This window comes from Crassostrea angulata, chromosome 4 (genome assembly GCF_025612915.1).
Source record: "Crassostrea angulata isolate pt1a10 chromosome 4, ASM2561291v2, whole genome shotgun sequence".
Taxonomy (NCBI): Eukaryota; Metazoa; Mollusca; class Bivalvia; order Ostreida; family Ostreidae; genus Magallana; species Magallana angulata.
In genome coordinates, this window is record NC_069114.1 from 297,904 (window position 1) to 325,589 (window position 27,686).

Consider the following 27,686-nt stretch of genomic DNA (forward strand, 5'->3'; position numbering starts at 1 on the left):
AATTTTACTTCTGTCAATTTTTTTTGGTAGATTTTAAAATGAATAATTTATACGTATTGATATTTATAGTATATATATTTTTTTGATCTGCATTAAAAAGATCTATTTTGAAATAACAAATATTTTGATAATTTGGTTGTGTAATAAAAGATGTGTTAGCTTTAGATTTAATCATTTTATATCATTTAAAAGTATCAAAAAATATACATATACTCAATCAAGGTATTTATAATCATGAAAGATATTAAAATTTAAGAAATATGTTAAAAATTTTGAATTATTTAAAATGGAAAACATAAAAAAAAATCTAGATAATACACCCCCCCCCCTGAAAAAAAAAATAGTTAAGTTCACCAAATTTACTTACGGTATGTTTGTACCTGTAGATGTTGTGTTGAAATGCCTTAACATGGACTGGGAGCTCCATCGTCCATTCCTCCAGAAGGCCGAGGTCCTAGCGGCCCTCGTGAAAGACGCGGATGGACCAAAGTTCCACAAGTATTACAGAAGTCCTGCCTCAGAAACACTAGACACCTACATTAAAAAGAACCAGTTCTATAGCAACGACTACAAGGAGATGAGTAACCGGTAAGTGATTACATGTAATAAGATTATTAGACATGGTATCAATGTAATCTGTCAACAACTGTAAAACAGCATAATTGCAATGACTACAAAGAAATTTTATGAATAATATGTCGGTGAGTACATGTAATAAAATTATTACACGTGGTATCTATGTAATCTGTCAACAGCTGTAGAAACAGTATAACAGCAATGACTAAAAAGGAATGAATAACATATCGGTGATTACATTTTATAACATTATTACACATTGTATCAATGCAACGTGTCAACAGCTGTAAAAACAGTTACATTCAACGGCAATTCCTTTATATAAGAACAATGAGATTTTAAGAGGTTGGTGATTCCATGTTATAAATTTAAAGTATTATACATGGTATTATTGCATTGTGTCAACAACTGCAAAAACAGTTATATTGCAACAACTACAATGAGATGAGTGACAGGTAGGTAAATGTAAAAATGTAATACAACTATTAAAACGATAGATGGTTACTACTACGATAAAAATGCAATAAAATGATTACATTAAGATGTCAAAATTATGTACTATATACAGTTGTACAGCACAAGGTCTACCAGAAAAATACATTGCTGTATTTACTTTTTCTGGAATTTTTGTGATATAACTACAAACCATTTTTTAACGTTTAGTCCAACATATTTCATGATTGGTTAGTCTGATATTAGATCGTAAAATTGCTGAACATTATAAAAACATAAGTAATAAGAATTATTAATTGAATATTAGGAGATAATCAAATGCAGTCAGAGGTTATAAAATTCAAAACATGTAATGCCCCTCAAGTCCTTCGGGCTTTATTGAATTTGATCATCTCGACCATTTGATCCCCTCATAATACTCACTGATTGATTCTTTATACCTACACATATAACACGAGAGAAGTGTAGAAGACTTAGGGTAATAAATATATTACATAATGTAGTTGTCAACAACTGAAAATGTAAAAAAACAAAAAAACAAATTGATACACAATTTAGTTGTCAACACACACACACATATATATAGGTAGTTTTGACAACTGTAAATGTAAGAAAATACTCAACGTAGGTGTCAACATCTGTAAATGTAATTAATATATTATACAGGGTAGTTGTCAACAATGTATTTGTAATAAATGAATTACACAATATAGGTGGATGAATTAGACAGATACTGTTTTGATATTTGGTGTTTATTGTGAGTCTTAGTACACACGAAAGGGTAACAGACACAAGTAAAGATCCACATCACTGCTCTATCAAATCGCACCTGTAGGTAACTTATAATAGACAATCACCTTACACGTTTATATGATACATAATACTCTGTAATCATAGATACGCTTACCCTTAAAACCCATTTTAAAAGTTTAAGGCCCTACTAAAAGTTGTCTCTTTGCATGTAACATTGGTATTCTAAAAGTTTATCCAGCTTCTTTTTTTCACAGTACTGTGACACCAGTCTTATCAGGTTTAACCATTTAGGAAAATAATGAGTCCTAATTATTCAAACAGCTTATGTTATGATTTCCACCTCCTGTAATATATCTAAAATGTATAATGTGCATTTTTGCACCAGCCTGTAGCATGTCTTTAAATTCTGCACAAGTATCTACTAAATGTGATAAAAGGGCAACAGTATGTATGTCCAGAAAAAAGAAATATTGCAACCAGAGCTCCAATTACTTGGATCTGCTCAAGCACACACACCTCACTTTAAGAAACACGATTTGAAAATATATATATCATGTGAGTACTGTCATGAGTTTATCTGTAAATGATGTGCCAAAACAGACCACAAGGATCACGACTGAAAAACTATACCCACAGCAGGAGAAGAGAGCTATGAAGAAGAATCTAAATAAGGCTGAGGAAGATAATATGAACGAGATGGAGGAGAAGATAAAGAAGGCATTTAAACAAGTGGAAGACAACAAGAAACGTCGTGATTAACCCTAACCAAAACCCCAACTCTGATGTCTCTAAGCTTCAGAAACATTTTGATGCGATTGTGTAAAAAAAAAAAGATAGAAATCAAGAAGAATTTATAGACATTATTAAGGGAATATTTGGTAATAAAAATGGTGAAGTAAGTTAGAAAACATTAGACCTAGAAAAGAAAAATGTACAAATCAAAGATCTTGTAAGTTTCTAGAAGATAAACACAGTACTATGTCTGATTCTAGTTTGATAGACAACCTCAGAGATTTGAGAAGACTTGTGTCTAAAACAAACAATGATGTAGACAAGGGGAATCAATCAGTGAGATATAGAAGAGAGTATGACAGTAAATAATGTTTGTGTAAAAGACAATATCAAGGTTACACCAAAGACCATCCTTGTTATCCCAAAGACTTAAGTTTACATCATTTATTTTGAAAGATATGATTAAATTTTGAAATAAATGACATTCAAGAAAAACACAAGAAAATTTAAATTTAAAAAACCCACATGCATGAACAATGAATTTAGTAGAAGGGTAGTTGAATAATTTGAACAAAATTATAGTGAAACTTACACTTTAAAGGAACAATATTTAATAGATTATAACTATGAACTAAATCGTTTTAATTTCAAATTTTCTTGTAGTTTGTATTGTTTATTAATATCCATTACCGTATTTGTTTTTCCTTTCTTTTTGTGACATCATAGATGTTTTTTTTTCCATCTTAATTATTGACTTGCCTAATCAATAGTTAAAGTTTATTATTTCTGAAAGCAAACTCCTTAATTAATGATATAAAAAAATTACTTACATAGCTTTGATTGATATTTAACATGAAAAGAAACATCAAATTGGGAAAAAATCTATCTCTCCAAATACATGACTGTATACATAAGTATTTTTGCTAACTTTTTAAGTTTTCGTATAAGATAAGAAAAGGTTCTTGAACTCTGATAAACCAGTTGCTTTAAAACATATCCCGGAAAGACTGTTACTTACTGACCTAGGAAGCGATTTGATTTTATTTGTATCCAAAAAACTTATGCGTTTAAAAATAAAACCAAATGTTCCCAATTTTACTAACTTCTTGGAGAGTAACCAACTAAGAAAATTTTAGTCAATGATCACTATGACATTAACTAAAATAAAATGAAATTACAAGTTATTTAACCACTAAAAGTTGAAACCGTTACAATGTAGGAATAGAGAGGTAATATGTCACAGTCATATGCATGTTTGTTTAAGCGATATTTTGACATTGAAGGTTGAGTCTGGTGGAGGACCCAGAGGAAGAAGAAATTAAAGGAGTGAATCACCCAGCTCATGTGTCCGAGAAACGGGTCAACAGTGTCACTGTCATCAAACTGGACTGTAAGGACCCACTGCTCACTAAAACAGGTAACTGACTAACCACCCCTCTCCAGAAAGCGATCCCCACCTTCATTTCTCATTCCAACCAAATATCCATATTACTTGACTGATATATCCTCCTTACAAATACACATGATACATGTACATGTATGTTACCAACCCAATCTCCAACCCCAAGGCTGGCGTTACTTACTTCCCAGATTAGACTATGATAATGTGAATGGTACCAAAAATGCAATAAATAAATCAATCTTTTTCATTACAATTTTGTTTGCACAATGAGGGGAGATAATAGTATTACAAGGAAATACTACTTCTTTACGTATCTGAATAAGAATTATTTTAGTCATTTATGCTCAAACTTTGATGATTAAGTTTTCTCTCTACATTTGAGACCTGTTCTTTTCTTTTTTTTATATTAAAGTCATTTTTGTATGATGTTTTAAAAAATCCCAATTTAACCATAATGTCATTTAGTTGGAATTTGGACACTGTACACAAATTTTTCCGTGACAACCTGGTCTTCCCCCGTCGATGACAGATAACTGCTTCCAGATCCCCACCCTCCTCCAATCCCCATCACTTAAATAAACCGCAACACATTTTCCTTTCCTTTCTCTTCTTCACTAACCATCCCAAAATTTGTTTACACCCCAGAGAAAGAATACTGCGGTGATTATGAATTATATGTTAATAATGCACCGTTGTGATAATGTTTTTACTAAATATTATGAATACAAGGAAATTTAACGGAAGAAATAAACTCAGTTACTACTGAATCATTATCATTCGTCATTTAATGTTAAAACAAATTTTCCCCCTCGAAGTTCAATCATTTTGAAATTAATTAGTTGGTCAAAGAAAAAAACTACTATCCTCAATATATAGAATTATACGTATATAGCTATTTTGTCCTAGCAAATACAACATAAAATATCAGTCATTTATTGATATAAAAACCACTCTTTGGACAATATATGCCACAGATATTTCTGTATGTCGATTTGTCAGATATTTGCCGAGAACAAGCTGAAGCCTACATGTGTAACATGATCCAGTGTCTCCGTCGTATCATTTTCCTATAATCCTCTTTGATTTATGGGGACTAGGCTGTAATCCTTTGTAGATTACTTATCCTGATAGAAATGAGATTTTTCTTCTTCAATTGTTGGGATGAGACTGAGTCAGAACGTAATGGTCTTTTTAATGAATACTTGCTTGCTTTGTCATCTGATGCTAGCATTTTATCTGGCATATTACAGGCAAGATGAAGTAACATATATATATTGTTTCATTATATGCTTGGCAATTTCCATCTTTAGATGAATGAAAACCAAACCCTATAAAATATTTGTCAATGCTGAAAACTCCCTGAATGTTTGAATGACTCTTTTCAAGGTTACTCATCTTAGGCTTCTGATTGTTATCTGGCTATGAAAATGGATATTGATAATCAATACATGTTGTGACAGCTGAGTACAATTTGTAGCCAAACAGGAGATTTTTTTGTTTCTCAATGGAAAACACACACTACATAACCGATGACAGATTTTAGCTGGAAATGCACCTTGCAAAGTAAACTTGAATAAGATTTAGGTGACAAATGGGAGTATATGATCTAAAACATGGCTGCAGTTGCTGATGAACTCTGGCAAGTCATGTTTTATTGACACGAATTGTGTTGAAAGACGGATAAATGAATGAAGGCTTGGGGATGTGAAATATTGGAAAAATCCAGGGACTCTCCCACTAAATGTGTGCTCTGATCAATAATGTGAAGTGCATTTCAAGTTCATCAGGTTAAGATGAAGGGGAGAAATCAATAAAGCTTTGCTAATTCATTTCATTCAAGGTTTCTCTTTGCATTTTTTATAAAGCGTCCTAATAATTATTGCATTGTGAAGTACTCATGCAGACTGGTCTCTACTTACTCCCCCATCTCCCTAAAGTGTAGACATACGCAGTATCAATGACAATGCATCTTCCTTTACTAGTTACGTTATTGTTATTCACAAAGTTGTACCTTGATATCTCTTGGCTGGAACCAGTCATCTAACCTAAAACAGATGACATATTTATATATCATTAAATGTCCCTTTTTAGTGTTCAGGTTAAAATGTTCAAATCAAAAAAAAAATATATAATATGTTTAACTAGTAAATATAGAAGAGTACATGTCTCCTTTTTTTAATTTTGTTTGCTGGCTCTTTCAACTCAGTGTTAAAATTTTTAATGATGGCTTTTGAGAACCATCTATCAAAAGCGTTAATTTATCGCATTGGTTATTTGAGAAGTCACCCTCAGCATTAAAGTCCATCACTTTTACAATGCAAATATATATTTATTTTTATTGTGATCAATTAGTTCCTTTTTTATAGTCTTCTCTCTGACTTGGTATTTTGAATCTTTTTCAAGGATTCATTTCACATGTAGGCGTTTGAGTAGCGAGAAAAACTATTGCCAGTTTAACTCCAAGACGTGAAGCTGGCCATCTTTGTGACAATTATCGGCATTGTAATTTATGTCTGACACACCTGGTCCATTAGGTGTGGGCGAGATTTTAATTACTGGACCTAATCAATGTTTAAAGTACAGGTAGCTAGTAGCAGCAATGCTACGACCAGTTTGAACTGAAGCAATCCCTTCATCACAGAATCTGTTAATAGTACCGCTCCCTGCTCTTGGTGTGATATTGCGATGTCAAAATATTGATGTATTTCTAAGAAGATGTTACATTTTCAGTTTTTTCCCAACCCTTCTGGTGCATGATAAATACATGTAATATTAATGTCATTTTCCACTGTCGGTTTTCTCCTTGCCCTTAAGGTGCATGATAAATACCTGTAATATACAACTGTAAATTAATACTTTTTATGTTGACAATTGATTTTTACATCATAAACTGGTAAATTCTTTTCCGATTCCTTCAGTTTAGAAAGAATATCGTAATATTTACAAGGACCAGAAAATAACAGTAAAATTTCAAAGTCTATCTGGGGTATGTGCTTTTTGCATTTTAACGTGGACTGATATTCATTATGTTTAACTGAATATGTTTAAATTCATTATTTCTAAAATGCTTTAGGAATAGAGTTATGCAAAAGAAGATATGTTTCTACCCATTGCAAAATTAATGAATAGCAAAAAGACAAGAAAGAAAGAATCATAGCATTGATTATGAAAATTGATGTAACATCAAATTCTAAAACTTATTAGAGGTACATGTACGGGTACTTAAATATTTAAAAAGAGCATTGACTATGCAGTGAAATAAAATATATGTGTGTACATATTAAATGACTCATTCTGTACATGATGAACAAGGTATTTGTAATGAATGGAGTGTCATAATCATTAATTAATGGGATAGCCATGTAGTAGATTGAGTCGGCCATAACTTCAGGTTTTATTGATGTCGAAATGGGTTAGCCAATCCCAATGAAATTTTTAAATGAGGCAGTCTTAATCACGTATGTTTTAATAACAGAGGAAAGAAATAATCTTTTCTAGAGGCAGCTCTTTGACTAATGATGAAGAGTTCACTCTAAAATTAATTTGTAAAAGTAGGAGTTGAATTTTGATGTGAACAATGGACTCTCCTGGAACTTGTCACAAAGAAGGAAAACTATTTCTGTGCTACTGATACTTACACTCACAAATCAAGGAGAGAAAAAACCCTAGAATATAGACATAAGTGTGCAATCACTTCCAAAAATAGCTGGCAGTATATAGTGCGTAAGTTATTTTGGGAGGCAGAATATCGCTTGGTTCTATCAATGGATACTGCAGCTTACCTCCCTTGATTGGATTGAATTCATTAAATCTTATTAAGGACACGTCATTAGACAAGTGATTTAGACAGAAAAATAAATTTATAGGTACAGGTATCATTTGTAAGGAATACAAAACTTGACCAAGAACTGATGATACAGTGTTTAGTTAATACCTGTAGTCTTTTCCTTTGTCATCATGAACTTTCTCTAGGGACACAATAAGAATCTCATCATTTAAATGGAAACAAATGTTTTACTCAAAACCAATCAAAAGTTCAAAATAATTGTGTCAATCAACATGGTAGTGTACACGTTCAATTGATTTTGATACTGGGTCTATGTGATACGTAGGTTGTTAATTAAAAATCAAAGTACTGAAGATGTAAGATGTAGATGACATCAGAATTGGTGGACTTACTAATATTTTCAACAATTTTTTTGGCAAATCATTTTACAACAGCAATTGATAAAACTTTTTTCTCTTATTCAAGCAAAATGCTAGAATGTGCATACTATTAACGTTACATTTTTCTGAGGTCCTTTTTATTGCAGATGGTAAAAATTTTCACACACTTTTCAATAGGTAATAGGTATGTCATATTTTTTGATACATTTTTGTACCAATCATGCTTCTTCATCAAGATATCTCAACAACTATCTATTGGAGATGGTTGAAGTTTTATTACACTTCTTAATGTATGCCTTATCGTTAGATTCAGTTTTGTACCAATCAGACCTCAGCGTTCAGTTTTAAGACGACTTTGTTTTTATTTTTATTCATGTTTTGCGAACAGATTTTCGGCGAAGCAATTATTCATCGCAGATGGTTAAAATTTTAAACACACTCTTTGATTAGGTATGCCATATTGTAGGATTCACTTCTGAGCATAGCTAACGTCTTCTTGAATGTAGAAATTTTTATTTGTTACTTACATCAGAGCGGGAGTGACGTTAGGATAGACTCAAAGATGTTTTCTTTAACATGTAATTCATATCGCGTTTTTTACCAGTGATTAAGTTCATATTCAATGTCAATAAATCATGAGAGAGTTCCTTTTTTCCAGCAATGGCTGTAGCTCTTGGGAATCTTTACCACGATGAGGTTGAGGTAGAGGTTGAGGATGTCGCCAATGTGTTAGCTTGTGCCTCAGTCCTTGGATTCAAAGCGTTACAGAATACGTAATATTCTTTTCCATTGTTAAAACATATGTATTTCTTCAAAATTATGGTAAAGTAATAAAAAAACCTGAAGTTAATTTTCCCATCACAGCTATGAACAAAATGTTAATTTCATTTGTTCAAGCTGAACAGAAAGTGAACACATTAAATGATAAATTTAAATGAAAAAAAAAACAAGGATTCCAAAATCAATTCTCATGTGAGCAACATCAATGAATGCTAATAACTTACGGGTTTCTTGAAAGAAATACTTTTCTTGTCTGTTTAGTTGTGGTAAAATGATGCTGGAGAATATCAACCACAGAACCGTCTGTAAATATCACTTGGCCGCCTCCAAGGTAACACTTATATCACTCCTGTCAACACATTAATGTAAACGTAAAATGGTCTGGACTGACTAAGATACATAACTCTTGGTATTTTTCAGTACCAACAGGAACAGGTTGTCCTGGCATGTGAGAGATGGTTGGAACTCAATCTGATTCCTCAGGTAATGAACTGGAATTTGTAAAGTTTGACATTTTTATTATTTGTTTATGCAATTGTCTTTGAAATCTTGATGGACCTTTTTCACCACTTTGAAAGAGAAAAAAGAAAAGATACAAAAATTGAAATATGTTAGATCAATTATGTTTTATGAAAATGTTATTTTTGTTAATGTTTTTGAATCTCAATTGATGCTTCACTTTTTTGGAGAAAAAGTAAAAGATTTAGAGAAAGAAAGATTTTCTTACGAACACTTTTGTTCTCTAGATGTCATGTCAAATCCAGCTCCGTGAAGTATCAATGGATCTTCTCCAGAAAACTCTGAAGTCTCACAGGTATTTGATTTAAAAACACAAAATAATTTTCCTACAGTTATAAAACTATCACACTGTGTAAAGTAAAATGTATATTTATATGATAAATTATAAGTGATAATGATCTTTAAATACCTGAAGTTTGTGTCTCTTAGTTTGTAGCTGTTTGTTTCAACAGTTTGTTCAGATTCAATAAGTATGGTATCCACCGCCTCCTCTCAACTTTATAAAGTAATATAGTTAGTGATATATCAATTAATGTAGCCCTAATACACTTGATGTAGACGTTTGTCTCACACTCGCTAGTTGTTTTAACAGGTTGTTCACGTTCAATGAGTACAGTATTTACCGCCTCCTCTCCTATTGGCTGTTCCTACAACTCAATCCTCAAGTTCAACTGATGCCCTCGCACAGTACCGTTCTGTCTTACTACAACAGGTATCACACATATCTCCCCTTAATGGCACAACAACAGTCTATAATCCATAGTCAAAGTTTCTTATGATAAACTCAAAAGTTTATATTTTTGGGAGTTGATTTTAATTAAAATCAACTCTCCTATGCACTTACTCGGGCAAAGCGAAAGTGAAACAGTGTTTGGACCTAAGCACAAATTAATACCGCTGACAACAGTTAGTTCTTGAAAATAATCGATAAATTCGCTATGTATTCTGAAGCATTGTTTTTCAAGGAAACATATTTATTAATACCATGAAAATAGTAAGATTTTAAATTGTACAAACAGTTTAGATATTTTTTAAAGTCGTATGTATTCCTACGCTAGAGTTCAATGTAGTCTCGTTCAACCAGACGCTTGGCTGTCTCGATCCGTTAATATCCGACAAAACAGAGTCTTTCTTGCTTGTCGGAGATAAACGGAGACGGCCGAGCGTTTGGTTGAACAAGACAATAGTTCAATCTTGCCTGGATCCATACAATTTCTTAGAAACATTTCGATTACTGATACTTAATCTTGCCATGCAAAATCACATATCGTTGATTTTGAATAAATGATAATCGATAAAATCAACTCCGGTCAGTACTTCAGTACTTTGATTTTTATTACGAGAAAGACCGTCCTTTGAATTTGATACATGTAAGGATTCTTCAGATTTGACATTGTCTTTCAGTCTTCCAAAGAACTGTGCTCTGGTTGAGAAGGATGAGGGACAGTGTTATGCCCCTTTGTTCTCGGCGGTCCGTCTGACCGGTATCACCGACAGTAAGTGGTTCTTTTGTATATACAGTATTGTATTTAGTTATAGGATATATTTAAAGGACCAAAGAAAAACAATTTTATTACTGTTATTCATTAGACCTTTACATAGAATGTTCACGATAAAGCTAAACAAAATTTTTTTCTTATGACACAAGATTTAAAAAAACAGAATATTTTATTATGTTAAACTGCATATTTTGAACAAAAGATATATATCATATAGATCTTTTTCCGATGTGGTCACTGATCAAGATCAAAAGTAAAATAAATATCTAAAAACGTTGATTGAAATAATCCTAATCCGAATATAAAAATAAGTTGAAAGCTCCTAACGAAGTCGTAAAATGACAGTTGCTTATTCTGTTATTATCATGTCCGTCAATTATCCACTTTTTTGCCATTGGTTTATGTACGATTTTGTCAGAAAGTGAATTGAAAATAGGTTTCGCAAAAAATTGTTAAATTTATTTTCCTTATATCAGGTTGTTGCTGCTAAGAGTGTGAAGGTGTTGTCTGTGTCATTGTAATGTACATTTCCCTGACTATCCATAGAAATACCCTCATATCATACTTTATCACAGGCACGTAGCATCGTTTTCGAAAGTGGGGGGGGGGGGGGGGGCCAGACCCATCCAAAAAATCTTGACAAGCAAACAAAAAAAAAGAATAAAAAGGAAATTTAAAGTTTCCAAAAATCTTCAAAATCCTAATCCGTGGGGGGGGGGGGGGGGGACTAAACTATACTTCCAAAAAAAAAAATTTCCCTACCAAAATTTTGTTTCCATCAAAATCAGGAAATTCCTAATCCGGGGGTGGGGGGGGGGGGGGGGACACTTCAATTTGACTCCTTCTTTCCTTATTTTCATATCAATTTTTTACTTACTTCCAAAAAAGTGGGGGGGCCAACTCCCGTTATAATTCATTTTTTTATATGTAAATTTTAAAAAATTTGTGGCTGCGAGAAAAAGTGGGGGGGGGGGGGGGGGGGGCAGGCCCCCCCTGCCCCCCCCCCCCCCCCCCCCCCCCCCGATGCTACGTGCCTGTATCATACATCACTTGAACCATCATATGCATATATACATGTACAATATATATTAAATGATCTTTTTTCTTTTATATAAAATAAATTATGAATTGATTTAAGATTAGATGAAATATGTTGTATTCGTAAATTCACGTTAAACATCTCAGTCTGTTTTTTCCCGTCGATAGATGTTTAGGTAAGACTCTGTAGTCTTGCTTACAATTTATATGTGTCTAAGTCACTGCACAAAAAGAAACTTGTTGCAACAAACCATCTGTCTGCATTAGGTACACGAAATCATTTTTTCCTGACAGAAATTTCTCTTTGTGTAAGGGAATGTTAATTACTTACAGTATCTACAATCATAATTATGAATTTTTAAAGTCTTATATTAGTTTTTCGAAAACATATCTACAATTTTAATTGTTGCCAATTTTCAAAAATAAATTTTGTTCATTTCGTTATTTCATTATCATCGGTTGAATGTTTGACCAACAATTTTGTCCCTTTCTTAAAAGTAGAAAACCTTTTTTTTCTTTAGACAGAGCAATATCGGACAAAAAATGACAAGGTTTGCTCACAATTTTCATTCTGTGTCAAAATGCATGGCAAATTTTAAAGATCTGAACTATTTTCTATATTTTCTTACAGGCACCTTAATCATTTAATCATTTGACTTTTCTGTAAGGTAAAACATTTTAAAGGTTTAGCTCTGTTGTTAGGCAGACCACATCCAAATTCCGTACTATTTAGTCGACCGAAGAATCGACAATATTTTTTTTGGGGGGGGGGGGGGGGGTCATGTGTATATCATTTTCAAGTCCACCTTGACAGTTTGTAGCAAGTGAATCATTGACATTTTGATTTTACTTTGTTGGTGCATGTTTGTTTGTAAAAAATGATAAAAAAATAAAAAAAGAAAGACATAAATGGAAAGAAAACAAAACTATTATTATTTGCTGATCAAAATGAATTATTCATATGTAAATTAGAGGTCTGCATTTGCTCTGCTCTGTATTTTTCCTTTGGACTTTTGATTTTCAATGCTGTTCGTTATCACCACATGCCATAAAGCCTTATTTATCTAAACAGCAATTTGCTGTTATAAAGGACTTTCATCTGATTTCCTATTTTTTTTACAATTTTTCAAACTTTTGTAATGTACAATATTTACTTTCAATTTTTTTAGACAGCTTATATTTCTTCAGTATATTATATATGCATTGGAAACAAAATGTATTGCATGGAATAGAATCTTTATTACTTGTCACCATTTATTGATATATTGCACAAAAATTCAAATAACATTTATTCTTTTATTTCATTAGATATACTATAGTTTATTTCCACACATGTTGTAAAATTGATAGAGTTTCTTTAGATATTCTATCGAGATGAGTAAATAAAAAATATAATATTTTTGAAATCCAAAACAACTTTTCCTGCATTCTGATATCTGATGATACTTCTTAATTTAAATCTGGATGAGAAATAAAACAATGAACAGGCTATCAATCATCGAATCCAGTTTTCGCTTACACTTTGATTATGAATGAAATGAATATGTACCTGTTTGTAACTATTTTATAAATTTTATAATTATAATAAAAAAGTCTATATTTGTTTTTTTTTACACTCAGAATGACGTTTCTTTGAGATATGTTGCAATGAAACTTTAGTTTGTAAACAATTTTTTCTCCATTGCTTTTCATTGACAGGGTCAATTAAGGTAAAACGTTCTACTAGCCGATCTATTTGTCTTCATTTATCTTATCCATAACAACAATTAAAACATGTATATTTATCAAACTTGTTTATCATTTAAAATCTTTAAATCAAGGTCAGAAATCCATTATTTTGATTTAGTTATAAAAAACAAACTGCAGTTTGTTCTTTTATCATTGTTTAATGTGTAGCATTTCATTTCATCTTTAGCTCACCTGACTTATTGATTCAAAGCTCATATGAGCTTTAAGATCACATTTTGTTTGGTGTAATTTTGTTTTTTCTGTGTGTTCGTTCATCTGTAAACTTATTTTTACATGTTTACACTTAGCCAACTTCAACCAAAATTTGTACATGAAACATCCTTTAAAGGTCTTTTGTTTCAGTGTCCAGCCTCTCCTTCAAAGGAAGACAATTTCAGAGAACGAATTATAAAAGAGAAGGTTCAAAATCTTCTCAAAAAGAAACAAAAAAAAAAAATCAAAGAAAACGTGCAATATCCTAATGTTTACATAAAAAAGTAGATTCTATTTGTTCATATCATGATTCCTTTGGAGATGTTTATAATCGAAATAAACAGGAAACCTTAGTGCAGAGTTATATATTAATATAAAAGGAGAACAAAGAAAAAAGAACTGTTCAACAAAATTAGAGACATTAACCATCGGCCTCAGGATTTTGTAATGATTTCCATAAAGTTTTGTTTCTTTTCTATTTTAAAAACATATATGAGCTGCGCTGTTGTTATTTTTTTTACAGCATTATATGTGTAATTTTAAAGATATGATAATATATCATTGTACCAGACCTTGTGTACGTGTATTATTATAATATTGGTATCTATTAGTTTTTTCATTTTTCACCATATCATATTCACTATATGTAATTTGATTTTCAGCCAACCATATCCAGGATATGCAGATGATGAATATCTTGCCCCCGTCACAATTGATTGATCTTCTTTCTCAACACTACCACGCAGTATGTATATTTTTAGTGTATTTGGTAATTGGAGAAAGTATAGGAATTGTAACTTTAGAGAACAATTAACAAACTCTAACTCATAAGGTTAGGAAGACCTTTGATATTTTCACTGTAGATTGGATAGTCCTATAGAGAAATCTCATCTATAGAGAGAAAAACCCTACAATCCTCGAAATCTCGATAATAGATGGAAAATTATTAGAAATTAGAATCTTAACCGTTTTTTGTTAATAACCATTTAAGAAGACGATTGAGAAGAACTAAAACCATAAATTTTGTCAAAGAAATCTAATTAAAAGAAATTTCTTGAAATTTTAATGAAATGAGGCAAAGTCCAACACCTTAACATTCAATTTTTTATTTCAAAATGTAAGAAAATAAAGAAATCTTAGTAATAAGGAATTCGAAACTATAAGGACCAAGCCATACCAGACTTGCACTACTGTAGATTCGTATTTTACCCAAGTACTTGATTAATGGATTTTCTATTCTCTATGAAATATCGTGAGATCCTAATTTTTATTATGATTTTACAGAAAAATAAAGGCGAGATGTTAAAATATGTGAGATTTGTTCCTTGTGATTTTAATTCCGAGCTTTAATTAGAAATCTACAATTTACACATCAATGTTATAGATCATCAACATATATAACAAATTGCTATAAACAGGTTCAAGCCTTTGTCAATCATTCACATTGTCGTGTGAATATTTTGATTTATTAAAAAAGAAACAAGATCCTAGTAGGTATAAATAACAATAATATTAAGACAATTTGCGTTGATGTAAAGAGCAATAATAGTAGATAATTTAGGTTGGTTTAGAGAACAATAATATTAAGAAAGGACGTTTGGATATAAACTTTATTTAATGGAAATAAATACGATACAAACAAATGATAAACAAGTATGAAACAAACAAATGGTTGAATCACTCAGTTGTATTGTTGTTTATTAAACAAATTAGTGTGTGTTTATAATGTAAACGCATTGCATTTAGTTATGATTTTTTTTTATCTTTTTAGCGAAAAGCGGATACCGCTAAAACAAATACATAGCGTTATGTCATCCATATATTCATAAGAAAATATGAATTCTGAAATGATGATTCAAATCCAAGTTGCATTGAGTTATATGAAATATTTTTGTAAAATATCGTACACGCTAAATGTAATACGTTTGCATGAGTTAGTTAATTTGTTAGATATTATTATCGATTTTACTCCGATTAAAACAAATTGCTAATTTGTAACTTAGTGTTATAGATTTTACTTTAATCTTTTTGAGCTTCAAAATGGCGGGGATAGTTCAAGGTCAAATGTAGACCAATTTAAAAATTTGGCCAAGCGGCAGGGCTTTGTACTGGACAGTTATGTAAGTTGCCTTAGGGATTCTAGTCCATATTTACCCTTCTGTACAACGGGTTAGTTTATAGTGATGTTAATGGTATAGGTGAAGTTTTTGCTCATAGTGGTATTATGAATTTGTGCTGATGGAAAAATATTATGAATATAGCTGCATCCATATTAAAAGATGACTTTACAGTGGAATGAAATTTTTCAAAACAATGTCGTAAATTTACCTTTTTATCCACAAGAATAATTTTCCATCAGTACATTTAGGTGGTTGTTTCTGTTTTTGTATTCTAGACATTTGTTTAAAAAATGTCAAAAAAATTCATAATGCTAAGAAATAACAACTTTAAACCTGGATGATGAAAAGTAACAAATGTTTGAATACATAATCAGCTGGGAAATAAATGGTTATTTTAACAAAAATTTATGATCAAGTTATGCATAGTATGGGGTTTTTGATGGAATGCTAGCGGTGATATTGGTCTTCCTTGCAATCGATATCAGATTTTTTTTCTCAAAATTACACCTTTAAAATAAAAACCTTCCAAACATCCCATACTTTAGTAGATTAATTAGTAATTAACTGTTGTGTAATGCTGCGGTGTGGGCTGGTGAGATTGTGTGTGACTTTTACAGCTTCAGGGTGGCGGAGACATGGGCTCGCTCAGAAACTTCAACGCTTACTCCGTGCGACAGGGCTTCATCGTCGATGACGTAAGAATTTGCTAACCACGAATACTGTGGAATCATGTCCGTGGGGGACCGATGTTCGTGTATTTCGTGGGTAACCCTTGCCCACGAATTTACATCCCCACGAACGTATATGCAGGCACATGTTTAATATAAATTTACAAAATTTACAAAATAGAACTTATTACCAACAAAATTACGTCCTCACGAACCAAGAACACTTTGGGTACCCACGAACATTGACCCCCACGAATAAAAAATGATTACACAGTACTGTTAATGCAGTTTAAGCCTAATCTGTATAGTTACTCACACTTTCATTCTGCAAACGAAAAAGATTTTACTATCGAGCACTAACAAAAGTCAACATGATGGTCAAGTTTAACTCTGTTTTGAATTATGATGAAAAATGACAATAAAAAATGTCAACCATCTCAAAAATCTACTCGCAAAAAAAAGTCAAAGCAGAGAAAATTTAATAAATGTTTAAGTTTATTATGAAGAAGAAGGCCTTGTCATATACACAAGTAGAAAACTGTGAAAGATTTTTAATGTTAAGAAAGCTGTTTGAAGTTAACATTTTCACCTGCTTGTCTGCAATGATATAGGAGCCCCACTACCACTCCGAAGTTCTCTCCCTTCACGGCTTCCATTTTGAGCTGAAGGCTGTAAGAAGTAGTGCTGGACATGTTGCTTTTTACATGCAGGTAAAACTATTTATATGAAGACGTTAATTTGAATATGTATTAAGTAATCTAGGAATGAAAAACATTTTAATATCAGTTAAAAAAAGATTATTTTTTATTAGAATAAGTTTTAGCGAAAAATTGTTCTATCAGGTGAATAATCAAGCATGTATTTTGTACATCAATATAAGAAACATAAATATGATTCAAATCTGTATATCTATTTTTCAATGTTTCTATGTATGCTCTGGTTGTTTTAAATATAATATATAATTTTTATCCAATTCAGCGGTTAGGACTACACGATTTAATCCTGATTATTAAGTATTATTTTGCTAAAAGCTGATAACGGCGAACCATTTCTATTTGATTTTTTTTGTAGCGTCTGAAGCCTGGTGATCCGATCCTGAGCTTCCGTCAATGTGAACGCCACACGTTCTCCATGCGTCCGGACCGAGAAGTTCGCTACTGTATCACTGTACAGCAGTACCAGAAGGGAGATAACTCCTACAAGACCACTGGCATCGTCAGCCAGAAGTTTGGACTGGGAGATAAAACTAGCCGATCGGAGGTAAGGCGTCGCACTTTGTAGCTATAGTTCAATTTAAAATTATATATAAGCTGGAATGCAACATCGAGTATTTTTTTTTGGGGGGGGGGGGAGGGTCGATAAAGTATCATTTCTGAAAAAAACTTTGTTCAAAGATGGATCTTATTATTTTATACGACTATCACTAGTTGTTTTAAAAGAATGTTTAAAAATTGTTTTGTTTGCAAGTAACCCACTGTAGAGTTTGAAATATGTGTCAATCAATGAATGATACTAATATTTAACAAATCATGTTCAGTAATTTTAATAAAAAAATCACTTATGAATATAAGAGATATATTTTTTTCATAATTTTCAAACGTAAGGATAAATTCTTTTAAAAAGGAATCTAACTGTACTTCTTCATTCTTTTTTGACAGTGCCTGAAAATGGAGAAGTTGGACAGCCCGGTGTATGCCACCTTTGCTGTGATGTTTCCATCATCCTGAGAAGAACACCAGTCTGAAAATCTTTATATTAACCCCTAAACACAATAACACAAAGAAAATAAAATTCCGAATTGAATATATTTCTGATATCATCCAAAGTTTGCTCAAGCTTGCACCCGTCTACATTAGCCTCTGTTGTGTTGTTTGAATACTCTGGTTTTGATGGGAAACAACTCTTTGACTTGCGTGAAGCGTGTACTCTTATATGATGCATATTTAAAGGTCATTCACCTGACTTAATAGGTATATTGTTGTTCATTGTTACAGCTCTTAGTGTGCCATTGTATACTGTGATATCTGTTTATTGTTCTTTATTGTTGTCAATGTTGCTTTGTTGTTGTGTTGTTAAATGCATTAATTTTTTCTTGATTTTCTGGTGAAAAGTGTTCATTATACTGAAATGTACAAGCATTACAATAACTAAGTCGACTTCTTGGTTCAAACATTTTGTAGGTTTGCTTTTGAGTACTTTTCTCAGGTAATACTATATGTATAAATGGTGAATTTAATACTTCCAGCATTAGTGCCCAAGTGCTTTTTAGGGTAAATTTACATCAATTTCTTTGAAACGAAAAAAAATAATTGTTACATTTGATCCTTGTATTAGAGAATATTTTGCCTATGTATATTTTTTTAATCATGTGCCAATTATATATCTGTATTACAGAGCTCTATTTCTACATATATATGTTATACTGCTGTTGGATTGCCTTGTACATTATATACGTATATTAAATAACTCACTGCTTATCTAAAACCAAGGCTTCTCTGATGTCTGTTAGAACGATGACATCTTTCTTGTCGTCACCATTGTTAATTGTCATTTGTTACTTGTGTCAGGCGATGGACGTCGTCAGCCTACACGCCTTCATTCAGTGCTGTGTTAACACTTCTACACTTAAGGTAGCACGTGCTGGCGTTTATTGTTTTATTTTCTTTTTTTGTATTTCACTTTCCCTTGATTTTGTGATACTGAGTAAGGTGGGAGTCTGTTATTCAGAGTTTATATTTGTTATTATAATCTGCACAGTATTCTATACACGAAATCCCAGATTGTTATCAGTCAAGTGTTAATCTTTCCTCTCAATTTCTATTACAGTTTGTGGAATTTATCATATTAAAGTTATAACTTATATGAATAGTGCTTTTACCATGCATGAATTTCCTTATTGCCTACATTTCCCAGATCAATTAATCTGTTTCAAGCATGTAGCCACAGAATCTGTTACATTGGTTTTGACGATTGCGGATACATGTTGTTTTCTACATTATGTTTTAGTTTGAAAATAAAACTGAAGCAATGGCTGGGATTGATCAGTGAACAAATTATCATTAATATATAAAATTCAGGACGTTTTGAATTTCCGATTATCTGTGATACTTGTTTAAGTGGCCATTTTGTTGTGTATTTTACTTAAAAGCTATATGTTTGTTGTGAATAAATTACAAATTGTATGATCACTGTCATTTATGTATTACCTCACTTAGCCAAAGGCTTAAGTAAGCATCAAACTTTGATGGCTGTCGTCGTCGCTGTCCTTTTTTCCTATTTTTATCTTCAGCAGAACCACTTGGCTATTTTCAACCAAACTTGGCAGAAAGTAACTTTGGGGGAATGAACTTTCGGTTGAAGAGTGAGACCCTCTTTAAATAGGGAATACTAGAAAAAGAGTTAAAATAGGATAAGGTATTTTACAAAACAATTAACCTGTAATATCTAAATTATTATTATAGAATTAAATTTGTTTAAATAATGACCCTAGGAGTCACGAAGAGGTTCTGCAGGGGTTCAAAGTTGAGATTTGAGATATAAATAGAACACAAATCCTAAATATTTTTTCTGAAGATCTGAAAGGTCATTTGTCGTGAAAATACTTAAAGGAATGCTTATATATCAACCTATATGCTTAGGATATTGCTTTTAATTACCACTGTGTTTGTCAGAAAGAAACGGGATGAAAATTTAAAAGTATACAGAGGGCATTCAAATTAAACTTATAGCTAGTAGCTTTGCATGTGTTCAATTATAATACCCCCACTCCGAAGCAAAAGGAAGTTGACAGTTTCACCCTTGTATGTCTATCTGCCCGTCCGTCTTGTCAGTCCATAAAAAAAAAATATGTCGCATTTTTCTCAACATATCTTCAATGCAGGTGCTTGACATTTTAACACTCTTTATTTAGGCATTATGTTGGTATCTATTTTTATACCAATCGAAAGACAACTTCCTGTTAAACAACAACTGTTTATTTTTAGCCCGAATTCTCAAACAATTGCAGATGCTTGAAATTTTAACACACTCTTTTTTGGGATTTCTTTTTATACCAATCGTACGTCAACTTCGTGGGAAATGTTGACTTTGCTTATTTTGTACATTCACATCAGGTAATTTTAGTGAAAATTGTCTCACAGATATCTTGTTAATAAATAAAGTATGAGGATGATTAGAACGCTCTACCGGTGGGATCAGAGATGATAGCCTTACAGAATATGCTTATCAGTGGTTGGGGTGGCTGAGTAAACGGTCTAAAATTTAGAATTGTTAGCGTCACAACTTTTTTAACGAAAATAATTATTGTTTAGAAATAAAATATATATTTTGTCCGTGCCATAAATAAACCGTTGGATGTGCTTAAAAATTTTAATCAAAATGCATTTGTATTTGATTTTATCGAAAGGAAATTGAATGAAGAAATATTCTGATTTAAATACATCTCTATTTATTATATTGTTATAAAGAATTCACAGATGGTGGAACTGGAAACAAAATAATTCACAGGAATAGTACTTGACATTCATCAGATTAAACTGGTTTAATGTTGGAATCACTGTACATGTATGTCTAAACTGTGAAATCACTTTAATTAAGATGTGCTGACTGACTGTGGTTGAAGCTAAACTATCCCTTCATTAACAGATTCTGACAGTGACGACAGCACGGTGTTGTCAAGGACGTACATATCACGTGACATTACAATGGAGTTATAACCACGCAAAGTACACGCACTTACTCATACTTCATTATCAATATACTTTTAGTTCTGGCGATATTTTCTTGAGCAACAAAATATACAGTGTATTGAAATTAAAGCTGTCAAAAAATGCAAATAATAAGAATATGGAAGAGATTAGAAACAGTTTGTGAGTTGTGAGTCCGTAGCATATATATTAGCCAGTTATGGTGCCGATGAGCCTTATATACATTACGACTATGATGATAGGTATAAATTTACATGGTTGTTTTATGTATGCTGTACTTGATTTTATTGCCTTCTGTCCTTCTTTCTTTTTCATTCGTTCTCTCCAATATAACTATTTTACAAATAGTATATTTGTTATTTCTTTACACCATACATGTGAAATAGTATAATAGCTTCAATAATAAATAATAAAAAAGATTTAAAAAACTCTATTTAATTGTTGAAATAAACTTTTAAAAAACATTACAAAGTATCTATTTGAATCATATGAGGGTTAAATGTTTACACAATTATTGAGCATTATTTTACAAGGTATTAATGGGGTGTCTCACCAGATGTAAAGCAGTTCCACTACAATGAACACAAGGAAATGAGAAACAGGAAAGTGATTACATATTATAACATTATTTAACAAGGTACTTATACAATGTGTCAACAGTTGTGAACCAGTTTAACAGCAGCGACTAAAAATAAATAAGCAATCGGCATATAATTACATGTTATTACATTACTTTATTGTATCTGATTTGGTATCTCACGAACGTATTTGATCATCTCTTAATTCTCAACGAGTGATTCCTTAACGATAACCATAACACTGAATAGGTGTAGAAAACAGTAAATGCTATGAATATATTACATAATGTAAGTGTCAACAAGTGTATAAATGTAATAAATATATCTTTATTTTTAACTTTTTGGTTTATTTTGTGGTTTTTTTCATTGAATACCAAAAAATATTAAATGAAATTCCTTTTTTAGCTCACCTGAGCTGAGAGCTCAAGGGAGCTTTTCTGATCACATTTTGGTCGTCGTCCATCCGTCCGTCCATCCGTCTGTAAACTTTTACATTTTGAACTTCTTCTCTAAACCACCTGGGTATATCCCTCTAACTATTTTTAGAATCGGTAGGACAACAAAGTAGTGCCATTAAGCAAATTAGTCCCTATACTTTCAGAGTGTATATACATTTATTGGAACATTTTAAATCAGAATGCTTGATACATGTCAGAAAAGAGGATTTTCAATTTTAAAAACAAATGTCAAAATTGAGTTATCATTTGAAGAAATGAATTGAAATTGTTTTCCAAAACTGAGAAATTCCCTACTTTTACTTTCATTTTCAGAGTTTTTCAATACAGACGCATTTTGCCGGAAAACGAATCTGACCTCAAACCACGAAATTTTAACAGGAAAGAGACAATTTGATGAGCTTTCATTCAAGAGGTCCCTCGTTGCTGAACGAAAATTAGGGCCGGAGCTATGAATCATAACGTTAACATTACCGCCTATGGAAAATACATTAGTGGACTATACCCACCTGGCCACTTCCAACTAAATTTGGCACGAAGCATCCTTATGGTACGACAAATATAAACTGCAGAAATGAAAGACCGATCTTTATTCAAAGCGGAGAAAACCTCGAAACTGTAGAAAAGGGGTGCATTTTTTTAAATTTTTCTCAAAAACTACTGAGTCAAATTCAACGTTATTTAGCAAAAATAATCCTTATGGAAAGTAAAATATAAATTGCAAAAGTCATGGGCTAATTCTGTTTCAAATTTGAGTAATTTGCGAAAATAATAATAAAGAAAGAATGGGGATCGATCAGTTTATAACTTCGGGTTCGGTATTTCGTAGAGGCGAAATGGGACAATGTAAAAGTAGTCCGGGCCATATGTCCCGCGCTGTCCCAATTGCCTATTTCCCGTCGAAATTATTTTTCAGTTATTGTTAATCAAAAAACCATTAATCAGATATCAAAAAGCATCATTAAGTTTAGTCGATTGTATCATTTGTGCTTCATATAAAACACTAATAAGTTAAAAATTGCCAATTTTCCTTCCCCAAAAGTGTAAATTCGACATATGTCCCGGACTTTACACCATCCCATCGAAAACCAAGCAGCCATGTTCGACGAACGAAAAATGACAAAGATGAATTTGCTTGTTGTGCAACACCTTTACAGTTTACGTGCGAAGAGAATATAAGAAACTTGCATAATGTATTTGTGCCGATTTTGTGAAGTAAATTTAGGTTTAATATTTCAATGCGTTGACATGTTCACTTGTGACGGTGGTTTTAGCTTGTTTTGATTTTAGTTTCATTTTCGTTAATTATTCTTTGAACTTGAGGGGAACTATCGCTTGTATTTTAAAATATTTACGTATCAAATCAAACAAAGACATCTGATTGTTTACCTGCGCAAAATGAGCATAATCTGATAACACTAACAACATATATTAAAATACAATTCATTTGTACTATTCATTTGATTCATAATTCGGTACAACCTCTACGTAATGGTTGAATAATGCAACGTGATTTGTTAAGATGCTCAGCATTTTCAGTCTAAACGGAGATTATTTTCACTGCTAGAAATATTAAAGTATATATATGATGAAAAATAAATTGTGCTCTTTCTTTGTTTTGGTGCATTTTTTTTTATTAATTGTTTACAATTTTCAATTATTTACTGACTTATCTAAGAGTCAAGTTTCGAGTTTTAAGCAAGATACAGAGCTTTGAGCACAATACTACATGTATGTTTGTCAAAGAGCTGATGTCATACTTTAATTTGTTTATATTTTAAATGCTGAATAAGAAATACCAAGTTTAAGAATCTTAAACTAAATGTAATTAATTCATGTAAACAAAAACATGACTCAAACCAAGGTATGTATCTTCCCTATAATTCTACAATTGACGCTGAAATTTTAGAAACGAAGGCTTTCAAACAGTTGCCATAGTTTTGACACATTATTTATTTGAGGATAAAAGCATTTTCGTTGTTCTTAAAAAATATTGCAGCTGAAAAGCATCTTTGTTTGTTGCAATTTGTTCTTTTCTAATGAAGATGAAAATAATGGATGGGCCCTAGTACAATAGAGCGATATGCCTGTCAATACATTGATTAGAATTATCACGTGACAACATTGTTCAGTTTTATAGTTTATTCATCAGTCAAGTGAGTAACGTTATGAAACGTCATACAAAATTAATCCACGCTAGGTAAACAACAATCATTTATAATGGAAAACCAATTAAATTTTTGAATGATTTGGATTCGAGAATTGAGCGCATTGAGGTACAATTTTCCTCCTTAACATATTGGAATTTTTAAAAAAATAAAATACAATTACTAGTGAGTAACTGAGGGAGAAGATGTACCTATATGCTCTCATATAATTTGTTATGTGTGTTTTGGTGTGTCTTTTTAATAATAATTAGACAAAAAAAAAACAAAAAATGAGTAAAGGTCCGGATTAAAGTAAAGATCTACTTCTCTATTAAATCGAAACCAAAAACATCTTATGATAAGCAATCGCTTTACCAGGTAAAAGTATGTTATCTTAAATACACACACGCAACCCATTTTTTAAAATTTATTGGTCCTACTGAAAATAGTCTCATTTCAAATTACAGAAGTGTTCTAAAAGTCTTCGCAGTTTTATACAGTACTGTGACATCAGTTTTCCAAGGCATTAAAACGATAATGTAGTCCTGATTGATCGAACAACTTGCGTTATGTTTATACTCCATGCAACAGTTCTATGATGTATTATAAAAAAAAAACGATTGGAAATAAATATCACTTAAATATTCACTTTTGTGCAAACCTTTAGCATGCCTTTTACCGGTATATTTTGCACAAGTATGTACCTGCATGACGTCTCTACAAAACTCAAACATGGGTCAAAAATAGATGTATACTAAAACAGAAACATGGCGACAAGAGCTCCCGAATACCCACTAGGATCTGCTCAAGCACACATCCCAATGTGTGAGACACACGATTTGAATATAGATATAACATGTGAGGACTGCGATGAGTTTATTTGTTCACAATGTGCCAAAACAGACCACAAGGATCACGACTGGAAAACGATACCCACAGCAGGAAGTCTAAGGAGACGAGAGCTAAAGGAAACTCTAAGTAGAGTTAAAGAAGAAGATGTGAAAGAGATTGATGAAAAGATAAAGAAAGCATCAAAGCAAATGGAGGATAACCAGAAATGTTGTGATTCTGAGGTCTTTAAGCTCCAGGTACATTTTGATGCGATTATGTCAAAACTCGATGAAATCAGGAAGAGTTTTGAAATTGAATTTAGGGAAAAATTGATGAGAAAAAATGCAGAAGTGATAGAGAAACAAAAAGACTTAGAGAAGCAAAGTGAAAAAATTAAGGATCTTGTGAAGTTCCTGGAGGAAGAACACAACAACATGTCTGATTATAGTTTGATAGACAACCTCAGAGACTTAACAAACCTGAGGTCAAACACGAAGTGTGATTTTGAAAAAAAGGATTATTCCGTGAGATACAGAAGTGGAGGCGTTAGTTCAGAATCACTAGAGTCAATTATGGGACAAATGTTTGATTTGGATGACATCACTGTAACTGAGACAGATTCATATCAATATGGAGAGGAGTGTGTTTCTGTGTTAGAGGCAATTAGTAGAGATACATGTGTTTTGCGTGATGTTAAGTCAAATTATCTTGAACGAATTAACATCAGAAATAAGAAGAAGGAAAAAATCAACATCGATATAAATGATGTTTGTATAACAGACAATGGTGATTTGTATGCCACTGACCATAGGAACAAATCAATTGTCCGTCTTGCCCCATCAGGCTCAGTCTCTACAGTATTCAATACAACTTCTCTAGTACCAACAGGAATCTGTCAATCAACAGCAGGAGGTCTGCTGGTCACACTGACAGATGCTGAGTCAGAACGAGGTCAAGTGGATTCACACAACCGTCGTCTGGCTAGACACGTGACACTGACCGGTGACGTCATCCGTGAGTACGAGTACCAGGAGGACGGTCAGACCAGGCTGTTTAATGAACCAACCAGAATCAAACAGAACGGTAACACTGATATTTGTGTAATGAACAAGATAAGTATGTGTGGGGGTGAACTGGTAATTCTATCTGCTTCAGGATCCATCAAGTCAGTATATCGAGGTGAAAACCAGGAGTCTCAATTCGATCCATCTGATGTAGTGTGTGACTCCCACTTTAACATCATTATAAGTGATTATTCAAACAGCCAGGTCCATCTCCTGAGTCCTGATGCGGAGTTCATGAGGTACCTACTGACAGAGAATGAAGTAACATGTCCATGTTCCATGTCTTTGTATAAATCCACACTGTGGATGGGTAATGCATTTGGACTTCTCAAAGTGTTTCAGTACTATAGTAAACTATAAAACTTAGAATCGCATATCTGATTGAACTAAAACCTGTATTAACCACATTGCATTACTAATGGACAAAATTAGACAAACGTTAACGTAGCTGGCAACCGTTAAAACTTATATTACATGTATTATATTAAAGGGAGAGGAAACTAATAACATGTTGTACAATAAATCAATTAATTATGTGTACTATAATTGTAAATCGTATTTATTTTCATTAAGCCCCTCGGAACAATGAATAAATCATGAAAATCGATCGCTTAATTTAAATTTTTTGGGAGCTGCCATTGAACTTTAATCTATGACGTCACTTCATCTTTCCCGGTTTGTTTCATCAACATATTTATGCTCTAGAAGACAAGTTCTTGAAAATTTGAAACAATATCGACTTGAGACCGCTCCAACTTTAGAGAAATTATTCAAACACCCGATCACAATTGTAACATACTTATTTTGTTAGCGAAAAACATGACTTGGAATAGAAATTTACTCGAGGCTATTTTCAACTTAGATTAATAGGAGATTAGCAGCCGTCATTTATTTCATAGGAATTGCATACACGTGTGAACCTAAACACTATCAATTTTCTTTAGTTGATTATTTGAGTAACAGAAAGGCACAATGAAGCGTTTTATTAAGAAAACTGTGTACATTGCATAGGGTTATATGTAAACCAAAGTGGAAAAGATTATGTACCGTCAAAATATGATGTTAGCATCCAGTAAATACGATTTCTCTTACTTCAAACGTGCATATATGCTTAATTATGTAGTTTATTTTTAAAAAAAACATGACTACATGTGACAAGTTTACTACTTTATTAAATATATATAAAGAAAGTATGTGTTTGGCTTTCCTTCCTCTTTATGGCAACTTCCTTAAACCCATGCACGACACTTCATAATA

At 32.2% G+C, this 27,686-nt stretch overlaps 2 protein-coding genes across 8 annotated transcripts in view; both read left to right on the forward strand.

Annotated features, from left to right (window-relative positions):
• The window catches only part of LOC128180599 (BTB/POZ domain-containing protein 16-like), a 34,456-nt gene extending 14,623 nt beyond the window's left edge, over positions 1–19,833 (forward strand). For 4 of the 7 annotated variants that reach the window (XM_052848721.1, XM_052848723.1, XM_052848722.1 and 1 more), the window contains 14 exons: positions 387–588; positions 3,798–3,931; positions 8,742–8,856; positions 9,125–9,194; positions 9,284–9,346; positions 9,610–9,677; positions 9,975–10,094; positions 10,787–10,878; positions 14,523–14,605; positions 15,894–15,980; positions 16,598–16,675; positions 17,260–17,358; positions 17,720–17,908; positions 18,307–19,833. In XM_052848721.1, coding sequence (XP_052704681.1) covers positions 387–588; positions 3,798–3,931; positions 8,742–8,856; positions 9,125–9,194; positions 9,284–9,346; positions 9,610–9,677; positions 9,975–10,094; positions 10,787–10,878; positions 14,523–14,605; positions 15,894–15,980; positions 16,598–16,675; positions 17,260–17,358; positions 17,720–17,908; positions 18,307–18,375 — 1,469 coding nt within the window. In that variant the 3' untranslated portion in view covers positions 18,376–19,833. The remainder of the gene's footprint in view (positions 1–386; positions 589–3,797; positions 3,932–8,741; positions 8,857–9,124; positions 9,195–9,283; positions 9,347–9,609; positions 9,678–9,974; positions 10,095–10,786; positions 10,879–14,522; positions 14,606–15,893; positions 15,981–16,597; positions 16,676–17,259; positions 17,359–17,719; positions 17,909–18,306) is intronic. The other 3 variants (XM_052848727.1, XM_052848728.1, XM_052848726.1) reach the window with 2 other exon arrangements.
• Positions 19,834–25,246: 5,413 nt separating this feature from the next.
• Positions 25,247–27,562, forward strand: LOC128181789 (uncharacterized). The gene has a single exon (XM_052850318.1). The coding sequence runs from the start codon at positions 25,302–25,304 to the stop codon at positions 26,787–26,789; it is 1,488 nt and encodes a 495-aa protein (XP_052706278.1). The 5' UTR covers positions 25,247–25,301; the 3' UTR covers positions 26,790–27,562.
• Positions 27,563–27,686: the final 124 nt, after the last annotated feature.

What these genes read in the sequence shown, in the direction of transcription:
- LOC128181789 (XM_052850318.1), top strand. Translation starts at nt 25,302, where the DNA reads ATGGCGACAAGAGCTCCCGAATACCCACTAGGATCTGCTCAAGCACAC.